This window comes from Serinus canaria, chromosome 3 (genome assembly GCF_022539315.1).
Source record: "Serinus canaria isolate serCan28SL12 chromosome 3, serCan2020, whole genome shotgun sequence".
Taxonomy (NCBI): Eukaryota; Metazoa; Chordata; class Aves; order Passeriformes; family Fringillidae; genus Serinus; species Serinus canaria.
In genome coordinates this window covers 23228438-23249256 of record NC_066316.1, presented here as the reverse complement: position 1 = coordinate 23249256, position 20819 = coordinate 23228438, and the positions used below count along the sequence as shown (strand labels likewise).

Here is a 20819-nt window from a genome sequence, read left to right as displayed (position 1 = left end):
TGCTCAGGGTGACTGTGCTTTTAAATGCCTCACTTTAAAGTTTGGGTTTTTTCTCCTGAGGTGAAGAACAAATTTGAGAAAACACATTGATTTTTCTATTTGACAAAAGATTTCTGAAGGCTGTGAGTCTGAAGGGGATTAATGCTTCCAGCATTTGAACGGTGACTAACCATTCGGCAGAAAGATGATAGTGGTACAAAAGGCATTCCTTCTTTCCATCTTGTGAAAATTTTCCTGTTTGGCCAGTCTACCTATGTATGAAAAACCTGTTTGCATGTAGCAATGTGTTTCTTTATAGCTCCAAATGCTACCAGGACTTTCTGTCACAATAACAGAATTTTACGTACATCCTACATCCTGTACAAGATTACAATATAAAATCCATAATACAAGCTATCTGCTTGGCTGTTTTCTCTCTTAGTTGCAGGAGCCATGCATGGTTTGCCCCAGATGTCCTTCTGGATCCTTGTGGTAAACTCTGCAGGGCCTTGCAAAACCCTGTCCCTTTGCTCACTGTGATGATCCTTTTGCCACTTCTGGGAGGTAAGGAAGGGAGTGTAGAAGAATTCCCTGGCTGGGACAACAACTACAGAACTCCAGGGAAAGAGGAAGAACCTGTGGCGGGTGGGACAGGAAGGAGTAGCAACAGAGGCTCGAACATCTCTTGACCTGCTCCAGCAGATCCACAGCCTTATACTGGTAGCCCCAGAGCTGGGTATGGTATTCTAGGTGTGTTCTCATGAGAGTGGAATAGAGGGGGAGAATCCACTCCCTTTAAACTTACCTCCAAAAGACAGTTTCAGCACAGTATTTTAAAAGAAAGGGGAAAGAATCCTGGAAAAGACAATCTGTAGAGGCAGTACTAGAGCTGCCTCAAGCAGTTTTGTGCACTTATGGATGTGATTAGTTAATGTAATGAAGCAAGCTGGTTTTATCATAAAATGTGAGTTAGAAATGGCTGAGGTGCCTTGATCTGTTCAGCCTGGAGGAGACTGAGGGGAGATCTCACTGCAGTTACAACTTCTTGTGAGGGGAAGAGGAGGGGCAGGCACTGGTCTGTGCTCAGTGGTGCCCAGTGACAGGACGTGAGGGAATGACCTGAAGCTGTGTCAGGGGAGGTTTAGGTGGGATATCAGGACAAGGATGGTTGGACACTGGCTCAGGTTCCCCAGGTCAGCGATCACAGCACCAAGCCTGGCAGAGCTCAGAAAGCTTTTGGACAATGCTCTCAGCACTCTTGGTGTGTCTTGTGCAGGCCCACGACTTGGACTCGATGACCCTTTTGGGTCGCTTTCAGCTCAGGGTATCCCGTGATTCTGTGAAGCAGAAGCGTGAAGCACGGCTTTGCTGACACTCAGTGCCCTCAGAGCTTTGGGTTTTATTTCAGCCACTCGCTTTGAGAAGGAGACCCAGGGAACGGCACCATGGAAAGCGGCGGAGCTCCCCTTGGCGGGCCGTCCTTGCCCCGGGGCCCGTGAGGGGCTGAGGGCTGAGGGTTGAGGGCTGGCGGCGGCGGGCGGGGCCGGGCGGGGCCGGGCGGCGGCGGGCGGAGTGACGCGCCCCGGCCCCGCCCCGCTCACCTCCGCCCCGCCCCTCCCGCCGCTCCCGCCTGGCAGCCGCGGCGCCCGGCAGCGCCTCTCCTGCGTGCGCTCCCTCCGCTTGGTACGGCCCACCCCGCCGGGGATCATGGCGATTGATGGTAAGTAGGCCAATAACGGGCTCCTCTCTCTCGCCCCGAACCGCTCCCCTCCCCCAGCCCCCTCCTCTCCCTCTCCTCCCCCGGGCACGGGGAGAGGGGCGGCTCCGGGGGGGAGGAAGGGCTCCCACCGCGGCGGGAGGTGGGGGCGCACCGAAGCCGAGCGGGACCCCAGCCGAGGAGGGCGGTGGGGGGGCGCCTCCTCTGCTCCCCGTCCCCCTCGGCCCGGCTGCGGGGGCTACGGGTCAAGGGCTCTTTGATGATGGGGGAGAGGTGAGTGTGGTGCTCCCTCCTCCCGTCTCCGTGCCCGGGAGCCGGGCGGGGTAAATAAATCCCTGGCACGGTGGCCGGCATCCTCCTTTCTCCTTCTCCTCCTTCTCCGCCGCCGCCTGCTCTGGGGATGCCGGGCGTGCGCCCGTGGGCGTCGCGGAGGGGACCCGAGGAGGACGGAGCCGTCCACCCCCCGTGCCGTGAGCCGCCCTTGCTCCGGCGGGGAGGCGGGGGCGGGCGGCGCAGCCCCCGGGCCAGGCTCTGCCGTCCCTGCCCGCCGCCGGGTCCCGGACTGCCCGGGCCCCCGCACCCCAGCCGGGAAGGTCGGCGCCGGAGGTGCGCAGCCCCGTCCGCCCTCCCCGCAGGGACTTTGCCAACTGCTCTAAAACTCGTTGTCACTCTCCGGGCCCCGGAGTCTCGGAAAACTGAGTCCCCAGGCGAGGGATGCTCCTTGCTCTCCGCCGGTTGCTGGGCGCTAACAGGCTGCACAGGAGCTGCTGTCCGCAGATCTTTCTAGTCATCACTTAGAAACAACAACAAAGCGGCGAAATGTACTAGACACTTGTTGGGTTTGTTTGGAGATGCTCATCTTCAAAGGCAGGGCTTCTGAGCTTTGCTTTGAAACCTCTCAACTCTGAGAGTAATTTTACACATCGTTAAAAATCCTTAAAAAAACCCCAAAAAACAAGCAGAACTTTATTTCTAGCCAGACAAGGACCTAAAGTATACAGCTTCCTCGGCCGAGGTGTTTCTTTCTGAAAGCATCTGTTGTTATAGCTTAAAGGATTTAGGAAAACAGTGGGTATGTGGGGGAAACAAACTGTTCTGGTTTGTTTCGCATGTGGGATGCTTCTCTGCTGTCAGTTTCCCTGGATTCAGGCCTCTGTAAGGAGAAGTTGCACTGATCAAGCAAAGCTGCGTGTTCACCCTGTCTTGGAAGCTGTGCACACCAGGAGTCTGAGCTGGCCAGCTTTGTGTTGGCTGGGTTCTTTTCTGCTGAAAAGTCCTCTTAATATTATCAAGAAGATAGCAAAAAAATTCTGCTGGGTCTGGACGTTTTACATAACTTGAGCTCAAAAAAAAAAAAAATTATCCTTCAAAATCTGTCTCTCTTTTCATTTTAGGCAGCATTATCCCAGAAATCTGTGAGGATCTGTTAGATCTGAAAATATTCACAATATGTGAAATTCATGTGTAATATCTTCAGAGGATTTAGGGTATTATTTCTTTAAAGTTAATGCAAATAGCCATGGATGAATGAAGCAATCTAGCCTTTGAAAAAAATGCAACACTTCTTATTATGGCCAGACTTCAGAAATAGCTCAACTGTCCTGTAGATGCTTATTTGAAATATCCAAAATGGGACTTAAGCTCTTGAGAAAATTGGGTGCATAGTTTACATTTAAATGTGAGGTGGGATTAAAAACCATCCCAGTCATGAAAGTGGTCTGCAAGGTTTTGATTTAGGACTCCAGTTCCCGAAGACAGAAAATACAATGTATTTTTCTGTTGTAGCCTGTAGCAGGCATGCCTCCTCTTTGTTTTCAGCTGACTAGCTGATTGCTGTAGGGCTGTTGGTAGGTGTTACAATTTTTATTCCTTACCTTGATGATCTCTCCCTCCTGTAGTGCAACTGTACCTTGCCTTGACTGTAATTTTTAGCAGTACTGTGTTCTGGCCAGCAGTTAAAAAATATGAGTTTGGGTTGAATATTAGCTCTTGAAGGCAGAATCAAACCATGGGATTTCTAGTCTAAACTGTCAAAATACAGAATTTGCATTCTGTCAAAGTAAATTTGTAAATGTATTTACGTAAAAAGAGAAAATACCTTGCTCAGTTTTAAGGACACTGCATTTGGCCAGATTTTTAATTTTTTTTCTTTGTTTTTGGTAGAGGGAAAGAAAATTATCAAGACTGAAAACTTCCCTTTGAAGAATAAATATAAAGCAGTTCAAAACTCCTTCAAAGCAGGACACAGATGTGAAGAGTGCACAAAATAAAAGAGCTCAAATTAATATAGAATTTGTTGGCTGCTTTTGCCTGTTCTTAAAAAATCTTTTAAAGTACCGTTTCCAGAGTCACTTTTTCACATACCAGCTTCCAGTGGTTCTAACACTAAACCCCAAAGTTTTTGTAAAAGTGAGGCATTTTGTGTGAAGTGTTACAGAGAAGCAGGGTGCCGTGGCCAGGGACCCTTTTGGTCAATGTCAGTGGTTTGTTACGCTCAATGACAGACGTTTAAAACACAAGTATCTTCATGTGAGCAAGTTCACAGCCCTGATCTAGTGATTGCAGGAACTGTGACATCTTTTTCTTTAGAAAGTTCATGTCATGTTAAAACATGTTCCATTTGTATATCTTTATAAAGACATCCAGTTAGAGTTTGCCTAGGTCTGGTAATCTCAGATTTTTGAGGAAACAACAGACAGCAGCTCTATTGGAAAAATTCTGGCTCAAATGAGTTTAAAGAATTATATTTGCAGTTCTTAGTTTCTCTATAGTTATCCTCCAAACACAATTAGTATTTACTAGAAGCTCTGTTTTTTGATGCAAGGGTATTTATTGCTTAATATTTCCACTTTTTATCGGGCAGGATTAAGATGAAGAGTATCAGATGGGGAGCAGTTAAGTGCGGTAGGGAGTAAGGCCAAACTGAAAGCAGTAGTAAAGCCAGACTGGTGGGCAGTCTGAGATTAAAATCTTCCCATCTACTGCTGCCCAAGCCTAGGGTCTTGTGGCAGTTGGCTTGGAGCAGGAAAGAAAGTTGAGGAGTGACTTCTGAGAATCCTTCAGCACCACTGTGGTAATGTTCCTCATGGCAACATAACTTGATTGCTCTATGCTGCTCCTCTTTTGAGCAATAGCAAAGCTTTGGTGCCTTCCTTAAGAGAAGTCTTTTGAACTGAGGTCTGGGTGAGGAACCAGCAATGGAAACCACGTTTCCATGTGTTGCACAGAGTGGGGCAGGCAAAGAAATGTTAGAGGTCACAGGTAGAATGTTTTATAACCTAAGGTAGAGTTGTGTGTCTTGTATATCCTTATGAATCTACTTTTACCAGATTTTTGGGCCGCACTTGAACATGCTGTAATCTAGTGCAGGCTATATAAGTTTATGTTTCTCAAGGAGGGGAAAATATCTGGAGATGAACCTTCTCAGACCGAGCTAAATCTTTTCAATTTTAAACTCTTTCGTATGGTTTCCATTGTGAGAAGTTTAGTGCTAACAAATGAGAAGTAGCATTAAAGACAATAATGAGCTGTACAGATAAAAGGAATCTAGCAGAGGAGAAAGAATTACAGTGTGCTGTTAGTGTAGTCATCTAGTAGATTACTGAGAGAGTAATGAGACTAATGAGCATGGCTTCCTCTATTTTCCCCCTGTGCTTCTATCAGTTTAACACTTCTCCTTCCTGATGTAGAGGTCAAGGTCTTTACCAAGTATGTACCTTTTTGATAATTTTGTTCGTGAGTGTCTGTGAAGTGCCCTGGTCTCTCTGAGGTTTCTGAGAAGATTGTGTCCTTCTTTTTCCCAACCTTCCAGCAGCTTGGTTTGCACTTGTTTGTGCTGTGCAGGGGTTTATTAGCTGGTAGGCTGTCCTTGTGTTCAGTGGGACTTGTGTTTCTGTTGTATTTGACTGCTGATTTTTATGAAATATTACGTTAGTTTCTTAAAACTTTCTGACTATTTTGTCTTAAATGAGCAAGAGAATTTGTAAACAATACAAGGATGAGGCAGGAAGTGAACTGTTTAATTATATAGCCCTCATTTCCTTGGGAAACAAAGAAATTATGGAATGAACCTACTTTTTGTTTATGATTACAAAAAGAGAGTATTTAGAACACTGCTTCATATAGGTCACATGAAAACTATGCCTAGCTGCAAATTTCCAGAATCTAGAAAAGGAAACAACAGAGCAATGAGCTGCTTACAGAGCTTAAGTAGGAGTATCATGTGTGGCTTGTAGGTTGAATCTGGCCTGGGGAACAGTTTTATCTTGACTTCCTGCTTACCTGGGCTGTGCAGGTGTCACTGCAGGGTGCACTAGAAGGGTGTAAGGTGACATGGAGATCCTCAAGTTAGTGCTGACCTGAAATGACAGTAGTGCTTCTGAATCCAAGCTGGTGTGGCCAGGGCAGGGGTTGAGCAGCATCATCAGTATTTAATGAAGCATAAATATAAGAAGACATATTTTATACTTAGGCCCACTTTTAAACACATTTGTCAACTGTGTGGTGGATCACATGTCAAGGTATCATATTGGATCAGCCACACAGAATTGGTTTAATGCTGCCTTATGCTTATCCAGTGACTGTGGTGGAAACTATTCAGTGAGTGTTGCCTGGTATTGTCATTGTAAGGATGATTGCCTGCATTATTTGCTGATGACAGTGAAACCTTGTGCCACAGGCAAAATCACCAGTTTCCTGGTTGGATTGTCTTACACCATCATCGCTGCAGTATTGAATCTATTGAAATAAAGAAAGCTGGCAGGTCTCTTATCTTTAGATAACAAAGGGGGCAACCTTTTTTAAAAACCCCACCTAATCTCTAATGTTTTACAGACTTCTTTTTGACAAGTTCCCCGTGGGCTGAGATGAAGCTATCATACTTAATATAAGAACAGTTGATGTGTTCAGAGTGAAATTTTTCTTGAATTCTCTTAATTTTTAATGCCTAGCACTTCTGCAGGTTGGAGTTCTTGGCTTTCAAGATAGACATGCAGGAAAGTAAACATGGAGTCACTACCTGATTAAAAATGTTTGCCTGTGTTGCCATCCAAATACAGGGAAACTCTTAGAAAGGAAAGAGTTTTGCTCTCTTCCAGAGAACTTTCAACTCCTTTAACCATTTGGTCTTGTTTTCTCTTCAGCCTAATTCAGTTATACCTCTTCCAGGTTTTGTAGTGACTGATGCAAGGGATTCACAGCTGATACTCTCCAACTTTTTCCTGAATATTGTTAAGTTCTGAACTGCATAAGGCCAAAGGTCCATGTTGCATGTAAAAGTTGGAGTGGATTTCAAGTCAGCAATTAATCACTGAACCTCCTAATTTTTGTGTGTTTCACTCTTGGAGATGGGAGATGTTTCCTGATTTCTGTGTGAATCTGTTTGTAGAATAAGAAGAGGAAATTTTGGGAAGATTTGGAAAGTTAATTCAGAGGCAGCAAGTGAGTGTTGAGTTTGTGAACTAATTGGTCCCATTCTGCAGAGGAGAATAATCTTTGATGTGAAAAGGGGACACATCTTATGGGTACTTTTGTTCTGTAGGCTAAAATAATCAGTTTTCCTACCAAGTGGAATCTTTTGCAATACAGATTCTTCTTAGTAATTTTCTTTTGTATCGCAAATTTACTGCATTATCTGAAATATTTTGAAACTATTTCTATGAGTATATTTTTCTCCATAGATCATAGTGTAATTTTAAAAGAAGAAATGTTTCTCAGTTTACTTTCTCCTGTGAAACTTAGCTCTAGAGTAGTGATTAGTGTTGTTAATTAAAAACAGTAGGAATTTGCTAAAAGTCATACTAACTTTTCATCTTTTTTTTTCCCAGCTTTTGTTGCTGACATCCTCTTTTTTATTTCCTGAACATTTGATAGCATTGTACATTGCTTGTCAATGTATGTTTAATCTTTTTGTCATTTTTAGTGAAGTTGTTTTCGGGTTCTCTTTCTATTTTTAGTAAAAAGAAAATTATAGGTTTTAGGTCAAATTTGAGCCATTTTTACTGGATGTTTCTATTGCTGGTTTTATTTACTGTATTTCTTAATTTTCACCAGTAAGACTTACCTGAAGAAGTACTTGACTGAGAACAAAGTGAAATAAAGAACTTACTAATATTATTTTATTGCTAATTATATTTCAGTTGTCAGAAGAGTAGGAAAAGAGAAGTTTGTGGTCATTTTGGATAGAAAGGAAGCAGAGATAATACTATTTTCATGATGAGAGGAGAAGGTCCCAAACAACCTCTCTGCTTTATGACTTAGCTTAGAAAATCTGACTCTTTTTAGCTGCTTCCGTATAGGAGCTTCCATGTATTTTAGTGTGGGTAGGTTTGAATGCAAAATTTGTTTGAGAAACAGAAATGGCTACACTGTTCTTGATCAGTTGTCACTGATTGCTAATTCATTGGTCAGTGTCATTGGTTCTGTTGATTACAAATATAATTTAAAAATTTCATTTTTTCCCATGGAAAAAATGTTTTGATGTTTGCCATTACTTTTATAGTTGGATAACAAAACCCAAAATATTCTTGGGACAGGTAGATAACCTATCCTTAGGCTAAGAAATTATTAGATAGGGATCTTTTTAAATTGGGCAAGCAAAGAAGAATATTCTTTACAGGAAGAGTTCGAATCATAAAATCAGAACATAGATTTCTGAGTTTTACTCTTCTGGTCTTGAACATGTCTACTGCTAATTTAGTCTGATAGTTATTTCTCTTATTAGTGGGTTAGACAGTGAGTAATTGTTCTGTATTCACCTGTTTAAATCCACCATCTGTTGTGGGTTTTTTCAGGTCCAAGAGTCTTAGTCTATTAAGTCACTCCTCATATTGAAACCATTTGTTTTTTAACTATTTTTATTGACTTTTTTGGGGGTCTTTCTCTGTGTCTTCTGTGGTTCTATTTTATTCTTTGAGGTTGTGGGACCAAGAGGAGACCAAAACTGCACAAAACGTAAAAGATGTTTACATATAAATAACTATATATAATAGTAATTTTTTTCTTACCTTGCTGTCTCTCTTCTTTTAATTGAGATGTTGTTTGCTTTTTAGTTTGCTTTTTGACTAGTTCTCAGCATTCAACTTTAACCATTTCTATTTTGATGTATGCAGTATTATTTGTAGACTAAACTTGTGGAAAAGGATGCTAAAGGAATGCAGAGGTGATTTTACACCATGAGTGGGGGTGGGCTAATGATTGTATGTAACCTTTTTAGGAAAAACACTGATGGCAGCTCTCAGTAGGGTTGCTGTTGTGCAAAAGTCTTCAGCTTTCTTTATTTTCCATTACAGTTGGCTGTCTGTTCATCCAAGCCCAGAATTCAGTTCATGGCATGAGGCAGTTTTTCAAGTAGATTTGTTGGTATATGCAATCCAGAACTCTCTCATTATAGTTGTCTTTTTAAATAAATTTGTAGCATGTTGTATGAAACCCTTAACATAAGAATGGTTTTCCTGGGTCTCTTGCATTCCTAGCAGAAGGATTAGTGTTTCCACATGCTTAGACACAGTAACATTAACATTGTGTTGGACTTTTTCACGTGTATCCTGTTTTATGTTTCTATACTGTAGCACCCTGTTCCTGCTACTCAACCTGCTCAGTGGTGTTGTTCCATGCTGGAATGTCGTGGGTTTGCCAAGGGAAAAAATAGTTGTCTATTGTTGAATAAAATGTTAAGTAAACGTTTGTTGAATGTGATCCAAACTTATGAAAATGCTAATTAAAAAACAATTCTCAGCAGGAAAGTAATTTATCATGTAAAAAGTGCATCTGAAAAAATTACACCTGCTGACAAAAGGCTTTTGTGATACAGTGTAATGTTCTGCTGCAGCTACCAACGTGGATTTTTTTCTGAAGAATAATGAACTTTACATGCAGCAGCCTAAGTTGCATCACAGTTTTGCTGCTGGAACTGGGACTGTGCACCATGTTTATTGGTGGGATGGAATGTACCCTGGCTGAGTTTATGGATGACACCATGGAAGGAGTAGTTAATAAGCTGGAGGGCAGTGCTGGCAAGGGTTCAGCAAGTTCAGAGTGGGCTGAAGAATCCTCAGAAGCTTCCACAAGGACAGGTGAAGTCCAAACCCTGCACTACCAGCTGGAGACAGGCTGGCTGGGAGCACCTCTGAGCAAAGAGACCCTGAGGATCCCGGTGAGCAGTGAGCTGAACATGGACCAGCCACGTGTCTGTGGTCTGTATCCAGCTGTTTTAATCCAGCATGAGAGGCTGACAAACTGGAGACCTCAGCAGAGTGCCACTAAGCTGAGAGGGAACTTAGAGTACCTGGCACATGAGGAGAGGCTTAGAAATACATCTGTGTAGCCTGGGGAGATCTGACAGGTACTCTTGCAGCCTTTCATTGTGCAGGGGGGTCTGAGAGATGGACATGGGTTCTTAAGCTGCCCAGTGAAAGCATGTGGGCAGTGGTTGTGAGCTACATCAAGGAGAGTCCTGGCTGGCTGTAAGGGGGAAGTGCTCCCAGTGACAGGGGTGACACCTTCCCCCTGAGAAGGTACCCCAGAGGTCCTGGAATTGTGGTCCATTGCAGAACATGGCTGGTTGAGGCTCAGAGGAACTTTCTCTAACGCTGGTCCTTCAGACCTGGACCAGCGTTAGAGAAAGTGCTGTAGATGTCATTCATTCCCAACCTACAGCACTCTATGGGAATGCCTGTGCTAGATTTTCTTGACCACTATTATCAGCATCTAGTGAAGTTCCAGCTAAACTCTGAGCACAGTAGACCTTTCAATCTTGAATTGTGCTAGTTTAGAAAGACATAAAATTTTGAGGTAATACAAAATTCAGTATTCATCTTTGATGTACCTCTTTTCGTCTTGTTGCTGCCATTGTCATTTTAGCAAATAGAGACAAAACCTTTGTCTTTAATTGAGAAAATTAAACTTCATCAGCTGCCTCTGGAAAACATCTGGCCATTCTTTTTGTGTTAACTGTTTGAATGATTTAGATTTTTAGGACCACTAGGTGGTTCTTCTTGCTCAAGAAAATGAAAATGTTTTGTTGAATGTGCAGTTCTAAAAGTATTTGATCTTTCATTATTTTTCATTTTACTTCCATTGTCTGACATTATGAAAAGCTCTCTGTACCCAGGTGGGTTTGTTTCTCTTCTCAAGTTACATTTTGGACAGAGTATTATGTAGTTTTATATGTAAACTCACTCAAAACCTTAAAATCTTAAATAGATTATGTTCCTAGTCAAGATGGAATTGAACTAACAATAATTTGTGTCTAAATCAAGCGTAAATTTTAATTAACTATAGCATTGTGGTGAACTAATACTATACTATGATAAATTATCTAAAAATAATATTTAAATAATAAAATTTAAGTGTGTCATGCCGCTGAACCTTTGGGATTTGTGGGCTAACCAACACAAACCCACTATTTTCAGACTGAAATGCTAAATTAAAGGTTGGCATCTTGCTGTCATGGAAAATGTTTCCATATTTTCAGTTTGGTTTCTTTCAGTAGCTAGTTTATTGAGAGCTGAGAAAATTCTTGGGATTTGTAAAGATGGAAAAACTTGGGTTTATTTGTTAGTCCATGAATAAAAGCAAAGTGTAAATTATGTATTAGTTCCACGGTTCTGAGGATCACAGAGGAAAAGAAGAATCAGTCCAAGTCAATTGAGGATAAAATGTCACGTCTTTACTACGTTAATTTAAAATATAAAAGATACTTTCTTTAACTTTTATATAATTTGATGTGTTTTTATTTAATGGTTGACTTCCATCCAAAATCAGCTTGAAAAAGAAGTAATAAATGAATCACCTATTAAAAAAAGAAATAACATTCCAGCATTTTCTAGGAAAATGAAAAGGAATAAAATCCTGACTGGATGCCTGTTAAATGGTATGAATTTATTTCGTAACCTTTTGGTCAATAAAAAGCAACATGGTGATTGATGTAAAGGCTTTATTTGGTGGAACACTATCTTACCTTAGAAGTTGAATGTCTGAGTAAAGATCTCTTGCTTTATAAAACGATAGGTAGCAATGCAGAATCCGAATCCAGAATTTGTATTTTGTGATACAATTTCAAACTGGTTGATTTCACTGAGAGTAGTGAATATAAATAAAATCTATTGCTGCTCTCTTATCTCTGTGAGTTTTAGGTGAATCCTTATTTTTAACTGTCTGACATCTGTGTAATGAAAAATTATTTTATTTTTTGCCATAATTTTAATTTTTTTCTTCACTACCGAATTTAAAACTAACAGGGCAAAAACTCTAGGGAGAAGACTTTCAGTCACTCTTCTGCTTTATCTTTTGTCCCCTAAAGATGATTGCAATGACTTTAAAGAAGATTGTAATCTCCTCCTTCTGTCTGGTTTTAGGTTTCGTTTGCATGTTTTTTAATGCCTTGTTATTATAAAAGGGGATTATATTTTAAATTTAGTTTTTCTTATGTTTTCCTGTCAAAATCCTTTCTGAATGAAAATGATGTTGCCTAGCACTGAAAGAGGGAATTATATTGCTATCACAACAGGATTTTGTAAGGGTGATGATTCTACAAAACTCCTGGGATCCTCAGACTCACTGGTACTTAATTTTGCATTCAAGAGTATATTTGAAGCTTGTATTTCATATTTCTGAGTATGTTGACATAAAATGAGGATTCTTTTTACTTTCACAGAAATTAATTTTATTTTAGAAGAGTTACATTTTAATTTCATTTATTTGATCCCTTTTATCCTTTCTCACTCCAATAGCTGGATTTCCTACAGTTATTTCTTTAAAGTGTAAATTTAAGTAGAAATATGGGTAGTATCTTAAAGTTTTACTATACCATCTTGCTGTCTGTTACCAGTTAAGAATTTAAAGTGTTGGTTGATATCATTACATGCTGTATTGTATGTCATAATTAATTTATTATGGAATGGAGGAGAGTAATAAGTGCTGTGTAATGTGTTTCCATGTTTTTGAGAAGGGGAGAATTTTATTACCTAAAGCTTGTTTTAGTGCATTTTGAAGTGTCTGGAGCCAAGGAGTGATTATTGGATATGAAATAGATGTTTTGTGAGGTTTTGAAACTTTGTTTTGTATTTTCATGAGATTGCAGAGAACTGGGTATGAAATCCCTGGCAGTTCCCCTCAGTTCTGTATTTGTATCCATGCACTCTTGCTGTCAGTGGAAAAAGGCTGAGTGGGTTAGGGTGTACTTAAGAGAAGCCATAACTTGATGTAGTTTGGAATTTTAAGGTTTGATCATGGGGCATATCACTCCAAAATATTTTTAGTTTAGATATTTTGTGTTGGTGTTTTGTTTACAAGCTGTAATTCCAATTAAAATAGTCTTTATTAAAATGTGAAAAAAAGCGTAGTATCTCTAACAATGATTTTAGTATTCTTGAATAAATATCTCAAGGTCTATACAGCTGGTTTTTTAATTTAAAAATTATCTAAAGGAGAAATTCTGGGCAATCCAAGTGTTTGTAAATAGGGTTGGGTTTTGGGGATTTTTTTGTTTGTTTTTTAATTACTGTGGAAGGTAATCATAATGTTATCTTGGCATTCTATTATATTGGTAATTTTTTTGTTATTTTCACAGTTCTTCTGTAGGTAGTTTTCTCCAAAAAGGAAATTATGTCTGTGCCTGGGAGATATTAGTGTGGCTTCAGTTAAGGTGCTTGCTTTTATAATTTTATCTGTATAAATTCAGTGTAAAGCTCTTCGGACTGTACCACCATTAGCAATATTGAGCCAAATATACATTTATTGGTTTTTCCAAAGGATTTAATGTATAATTTGAAACTTTGTTAAGGCAATCTTCTGCATTTTTATGGATTGACAGAATTTTGGAACTTTCTTTTTCACTGTTTATAAGCCTTATAAAGAAATGAAATACATTTTAATTGTTACTGTTTTCTAATGGTGTATTTCCACCCAGGTGGAGAACGAACTTGTGGTGTACATGAACTGATCTGCATCAGAAAAGGTAAGAAATAATTTGTGAAAGTGAACTCCTAAGCTTGTGAATAGTCCTGGTGAGAAATCTGCTGCCAAGTGTTATGCTCTGACTTTTTGTGGATCTTAGTACTGCATCTTTGTGTTGCAGAATCTTTTGATGCTGACAATGTCAATAGGAAAAAATAGTGAAATTATAAAATAAAATTTGATTTTTCACAAGAGGGAAAAATGTGCTCTTCCAAAATTCACTGAGTTACATGGAATTTGTTAATGTTGTTAAGCTGTGATGCGTAACCATGAAAACTTTGATCTTTGCTTTATATTTGTATGATTATATGAATTTCATCATTAATAGAAAGTGTGAGGCTGTTTTAAAAAACTGATGTAATGACCTGGCAATCTCTGCCTCTGATTTCAGGTGAGATCCTAATGACTCAAACTTCTTTGCTAACAGCTGCAGCAATAGTGAGACCAGCAACTGACAGAGCACAGAGCAGAGCTGTGCTCCAGGGAAGGCTGGTTACAGCTTAAAGCTGAGCTGCAGTGGCTGAAGTTGGAGCTCAGCAGAACAGCTCAGCTGATGTAAAAGCCTGATACAGTTCTCTTTTCTGTCCCTTCTGGCAGCCCTGTGCTCCTTCCTGCAGCGTTGCTGTTGAATTTCTGTCTTCTCATCTGAAAGCTAATCCAAAAAAAAAAAAAGTTTGTTCAAGGATTAGTTCCTTGAATTGAGTCTGGGTTAGGTCAGAAGAGTCTCAGTGCTTTCAAAAGGAAGGAGTTAGAAAACGTGGTGGGAGAGGAGTGAAACTGCAAGACTCTTTTGACAACAACTTAGTGTTTGACTGCCTCTATAGTATTGTCAAACCACAGAGTATGCTGTGTGGGAAGAAATTTAGTTTGTCCTTTTCATTTCCATTGCATTCACTGAGACATTTTGGTAAAATTGTTTGGGTTTATTGAAACATTTATTTAACAGCGCCTAACCTCAGGATTAAGTCTACCAGTTAAGGTCAGAATAGCTGTGTGGTCACAAGTGAACTTTCCCAAATATCTGTTACAAAAATTTTTGAGTGTGTATGTGCTACAGTACTGTAATTAAGAACATTTCTCTGCTTCTCTAAACTGTGAATCATTTAGATCTTGCTTTTATAAAATTCTTTCTCCTTTTGGAGGGCAGGTGATTTTTTTCTTTTTATTGCTGTCTCTCTTTTTCCATTGACAGATAAGGTGGTACACACAGTGCACTGTATTCCTTCTGTAATAGCTGCTGTTTATCTTTCTGAATTGGGAAACTCATTGGAATTTCAGAAAGCCTTCTGATGAACTTTCAAGAGCTGTTAATCTTGCTAATCCTTATTTATTTTAGGATGCTGTACTGATTTTAAGAAAAACAAATTTACTGTGTTCTTGGAGACAGTGTTGTATGGTTTTAATGTTAATTGCTGGGAAGTTAAATTGAAAAGATGTGTTGTTTGTTTCTTTAAGATTCTGTGTTATATTTCAGCATTGAATTCTAAGCTCTGTTAGCCATTGATACAATAAATTAAATAAAAATAGCACAGAACTTGTGTTTTAGCATTGGTGGTTATAAATTAGCCTGGGGTAAGTGTGATTAAAAGAGAAATATCCTTTTAGTGACATTTATACTTGCATTATGTTGGGTTCCTTTTTAGTTCATATGAGTTTCCATGTACATTCTAACCTTGTATGTCCCTATGTTACTGACAAATTTCTCCTTGTGGTGCATGGATTTGGTGCATTCCTGTCTGTCTTCACTCCATACTTGAAGTGTACCTTTAAAGCAGGAGGTGGTTGCCATTGTACTGCAAATCTTCCAGTGGGCTTTTGGTTACTTTGTCTAAGACTTTACATCTTCTGATGCTCATTCAAGATGCTTTTATTGTCTGATCAAGACTCCTAAGGATTACTTTATTCTCCAGTTGTCCAGCCCTGCTTGCTTGCCAGGATGAGATTGCAGACTCAAGATCTCTATTGACATCCTCAGTATAGGAAGGCATTTCCAAGCTGAGAGTTCCTGGCTGCCAGCAGTCTCGAGCTGGTCAAATCAGACCTTCCAGCTTTGTCCTTAATGTCACTGAGCGCTCATGTCAAGCTTATACAGGATGGAATTTCCCATCTCATGGCTGTGCCCTGAAAGCTAAGCTGTTTTTTGGTCTGTGAGCTCACAGTAGAAGTTGAATGGACAGATTAAGTGTTCACACTGACACATGGGTAATTCCCTGCAGTCTGGTCTGGTGCTGAGCAAGGTTGCAGTGTGCCCTTCTCCTTTTCCTCTGGTGTCTGTGTGACTGTGGCACAAGGAGAGTACATTCCAGCACTCCTGGCATTTATCCACTCCCTCATTTTCATCGACTACTGTCCGTGAAGCTTTGAGAGCTGGTGGTGTTTGACAAAATGGTTCTCCATTTGCTATTTGCCTGAAAGCCTCTCATGTTTTCTGCCAGGGGATGGTGGGTAACTGTGACTGCTCTTTGACTGGAGTTGGAATGCCTGTGTGGAACCTCTGAAAGAAACATTAGTAGTAAATAGCCTGCATTAAGGAACTGGAGTTTTGCAGTGTACATTTGTGCTTTGCTTGTCTGCCCATCTTTCTTACAGTGCTTCCAAGTACACAGCTGTTGAGAAGCAGCTAATAGGATAAACAGTGATGTTCCATCTTTTTTTTTTTTTTGCCCTGAATAGGGAAAAGGGGAAAGTAAGCATGCAAGCAAGTATGTGTCTTCTATGAATAATACATGGGAAAACTTTCCGGTTTCAAGTGATGGAATGTAATTACAATTTATATGGGGATTATATGACTTGAAGAACACCTCTTGCTGGTGGTTAATTTTTCTTTCTAGTCAGTGAAGTAATGCATTCCTAAATTGTATTTTTCTTACCTGCCCTTTTATTTTTTGCTTGGAAAATAGAAACCTTCTAGTGTTAGATGATGAAATGTGGAAAGGGACCAGAAAGGTCTTCAAAGCTGTGACTACACCATTTAGCTCAAATAACATAATGAAAACTTCTTAGCTTCAACAACTTCGTAGTTGAAGGCATAGCTTGAAAGCAAAATGTAAGCCTTAAAAAGGAAATGTCTGCTCTAAGATTATTCAGCTGTAAAAATGTAATATCTTGAAACCTCAATTTTCCTGTTTTTTAGGTTTTGTATTTCTCAGATGATATCAGTTTAAATGATAGACTCAGAGGTATGCAAGTACCAGGGATGATGTTCATGGAATATCTGAGATTATGTCAGTTCTAGTGTAAATATGATCCCAGTAAGGTATCGATACAGGACTCAGGTTTGCTACCCAAAGATGTAGCAATTGTCTGGCACAGGCCTCCTCCTGTGTCACATTAATGTTGCTATAGTGTTGTAGTTGCCCAAGAGAGACTGTGGTGTGTCCCCCTCTAGGCTGCACAAGAAGGATTGCAGTACTTTTGCAGGGTTTTTTTACTTGGTTTCCTTTTAGCAGATTCATACATTTTTGAGAAGAATCTGCAAAGAGCTGATCAGGAGTAAGGAAACTAATAGGCTTTTCTGGAAAGCCTTAAAAACTAATTCTTATGTATTTTTAAAGAGGCTTCCTCTAAATGCATAAATATAGGGAGTGTGTGTCCTGAAAATGGGAGTATTTTGTGGCTGTTATATAACAACTAATAGCTAGAAAATACTGAACAAGTCACTTCCCAGCTTGTAAAAAGAACTTAAAAGATGGTCAGCTATTAAGGAATCACTGCAATATGTGTCTCCTCTGTTTAATATAGTCAAGTAGTTGAAGTGTTTGTGTGGTTTTATATTTACACATTATTGAAATCTGGAAATTGGAAAAAAGGAAAAAAGAAATTCTTGCTTTTATTATAAATTAGCATTTTGTTTACTTCTATTATTTAATGCAAGTTTGTGTTCACATATTTTTTTAGTGTCTGACAATAGAAATTGAAGACTTGGCTGTGGAAAGAGGAGTCCTGCTTAGTTTTTGACAGTGGAAGGTGACAGAGTTTCTCTGAAATGACTCAGTTAACAGTTTGTCTTTTTGCTGGATATCTTCCTAGTATCCAGCTGGTTTTGAGAGAGTCAGGATATTTGTGTAAGTTGTTCCTTTGGTTATTTGCTATGGAAGTAAAAGAATTCAAAGAACTTGAGATTAGACTTGAGAACAATATATCTTTTTTAGCAGTATAGTGCAGCTGCAAGTCTAACTTGGAATTAGCTGTTAGATTTAGTAATGTTTTAATTAAGGCTGTTTAAGGTTCTCTTTGTACAAGTAAGACAGATTTGTGATGAGTGTTTACAATATTGAGCTATAACTAAAGAAACTCCTCTTTAATATATTCTGCTATGTATTCATTGTGTGACATGGAAGTGACATTAAAGGGGAAAATATATATGGCCAAATTATTTTTTGGTTTCTTCTCCCAACATTTTTCACTTGTTTATTTTTGAAGTAGTGCAAAGTGATATTTCTAACTCAGCAGTGTGTTTTGTATTTAATTCATGGAAATGTAGATGGAGTGTCCAAGTAAGGGCTGAGTTGAACAGAAGTTTAAAAATTATTTTTAAGCCCTTTTTTTTCTTTTGCAAGATGTTCTTTCCTTTCTATTGTTGTGGCAATCTTGCAAACAAAAGAAATTATTCAGCAAACTGACTTTGTGACTAAGAATGGAACAGAAGTGCTCTCTTTAATATGCAAAAGAGAAGTTGCAAAAAGACAATGTCTTCGTCTGACAATGAAAAATGTCACTTGGAATAATAATTTTGAAAAGATAAGAAGGTGTGAATTTTTGCTTTGTCAGAAGTATGTTTTAAGTAGAACTATTCCTTTTTAATGTTCTGGTCAACTATCCTCACCATTTGCATGTGTCTGAATGTTAAGCTGCCAATTGCACTTATTCCAAATGGCAAAAAGTAACATTTATTCATTAGTTTCATTTTACAGTAGAAACATTATTAAGTTGAAAGTCAACTGCATCTGATACTCAAGTTATCTTACACTATTTGTGATAGTCTACACTAAGTAACTGCCTCAGAAAAAGAAATAAAATGATTTTCCCTTTTCTTGCTGCAGTCATCCAGTTGGTAGAAATATTTGTTCTTCATCAGGAGAAAGGTCATGTCACAGATGGGAGCAAATTTCTTTATATTAGATATCCTCATATTAATGTAAAATGCAAATATTGTTGTTTCTGTACTCACTTGGAGGTTCAGATTTGGACAGTACAAAATAAAGTGCACTTTTTCTTTTTACAAAGAGAAATAAAAAAACTCTTCATTTAGAAACTATAAAAATTGAAGCCACTTTTATAATATCTGAAGAAAATAGTAATTAATACTTTTTTTTCAAGGCTTGAAAAAAATTTTCATCCCATGGATACTAAACCTCATACACTTGGGAGATATTTAGATATATTGCTACCTGTTAAAAAAAAAAAAAAGAAATAATGTTAAAATTAACACCACCAGAATATATATTCTGAATTTGCACTCTGTTGGAAAAGTAATCTGTATGTACATGTTTTGGATTAGAGAAAATTCAATACAGAGTAAATACTTTTCTTTGAGCTTACTGATGCCCATACAGGAAGCAGAATAATATTTTGTGTGTTCTCCTGTGTTTGGAGTCTTCTGGAATGCAGCAGCTACTGGGGTCACTTAATTCCAGCTATGGCTGTATCTTTCCTTCTATGGCAAGTTTGGTGTGTATGAAGTTTGCTATATACAAATCCTGGCATTTCTTCACTCAAGTTCTCATGTTCATATAATCATTTTTACCATGCAGTACTTTGCTGTATATCCTGGTTAATTACTGTTGGATTACATGGATTGTCTCATGCTTTATTGTTAATTGTAGTGTCTGATAGAGAAAAATGAGGTTTTAAAGTATTTTTATTACATAGATTATTTTTCTCTCCCCACAGTAGAGAGCTACTTTGTGATGGGTATGAACTTTTAAACTGGAAGTCTCTAGACCCCTGTGGGTCTTTAATATTTTTGCTTTGGGAGGATTATTTGAGAATACCATTAAAAATTATAATCACTGCTGTTCTCTTACCCACTGTGTGGATAATAGTCATGTAATATGCTATGTAATTGCAACAGATTATTGGGATTTGGAGGTAATCAAGATGATTCCATGATCAGTGTCTATTTCAAGTGGAAAATGAGATGCTTCCTTTGCTGTTTCTTTTCAGAGATTTCTGTTGTGAGATACTATTTAATCAGAGATGAATTCCATGTAAGAGAGAAAAGGCATTGAGGGACTGGTAAATCAGCAGGGATGGCAGGCTGACAACTTTTTCAGCATATAAGGATTTAGGAATTAAAAGATTTCTGTCAAAAGTTTAAATCTCCATCTCAGAGTAGGGCGTCAATTTTTCCTAAATTCTTTCTTAGATCAGTGGTATTTTGGAGCCAAGGGTCCTCTTTTTCCTGTAATTAAATTTATCAGCAAAAGACAGTTTCAGCACAGTATTTAAAAGAAAGGGGAAAGAATCCTGGAAAAGACAATCTGTAGAGGCAGTACTAGAACTGCCACAAGCAGTTTTTTGCACTTATGGATGTGATTAGTTAATGTAATGAAGCAAGCTGGTTTTATCATAAAATGTGAGTTAGAAATGGCTGAGGTGCCTTGATCTGTTCAGCCTGGAGGAGACTGAGGGGAGATCTCACTGCAGTTACAACTTCTTGTGAGGGGAAGAGGAGGGGCAGGCACTGGTCTGTGCTCAGTGGTGCCCAGTGACAGGACGTGAGGGAATGGCCTGAAGCTGTGTCAGGGGAGGTTTAGGTGGGATATCAGGACAAGGTTCTTCCCCCAGAGGATGGCTGGACACTGGCTCAGGTTCCCCAGGTCAGTGGTCACAGCACCGAGCCTGGCAGAGCTCAAGGAGCATTTGGACAATGCTCTTCTTTGGGATGGTGTGTGCAGGGATAAGAATTGGACTTTGATCCTTGTGGGTTCCTTCCAACTCAAGGTTTTCTATGGTTCTAGAACAGTATTTTATGAAGTAAATGAATTCCATTTGATATAATTATTTAGTCAAGTAATTTAATTGATCGTAATAAAATCAAATGAACTGAATTTGTTAATTAAAATACGTTCTGGAATTTCTTCCTGTGTATAAGAATTCCTGGAATCTAGATGTAAAAATATGTTTTTCATGTTAGTCCTTGTAATTAGATATTAAGGAAACAAAG

At 39.2% G+C, this 20819-nt stretch overlaps 1 protein-coding gene across 2 annotated transcripts in view; it reads left to right on the top strand.

Moving 5' to 3' along the window:
• Window positions 1–1607: 1607 nt before the first annotated feature.
• SYT14 (synaptotagmin 14) overlaps window positions 1608–20819 on the top strand; it is an 87122-nt gene continuing 67910 nt past the window's right edge. For both annotated transcript variants that reach the window (XM_050972544.1, XM_050972543.1), the window contains exons 1-2: window positions 1608–1699; window positions 13605–13652. In XM_050972544.1, the coding sequence (XP_050828501.1) occupies window positions 1687–1699; window positions 13605–13652 (61 nt within the window). In that variant the 5' untranslated portion in view covers window positions 1608–1686. The remainder of the gene's footprint in view (window positions 1700–13604; window positions 13653–20819) is intronic.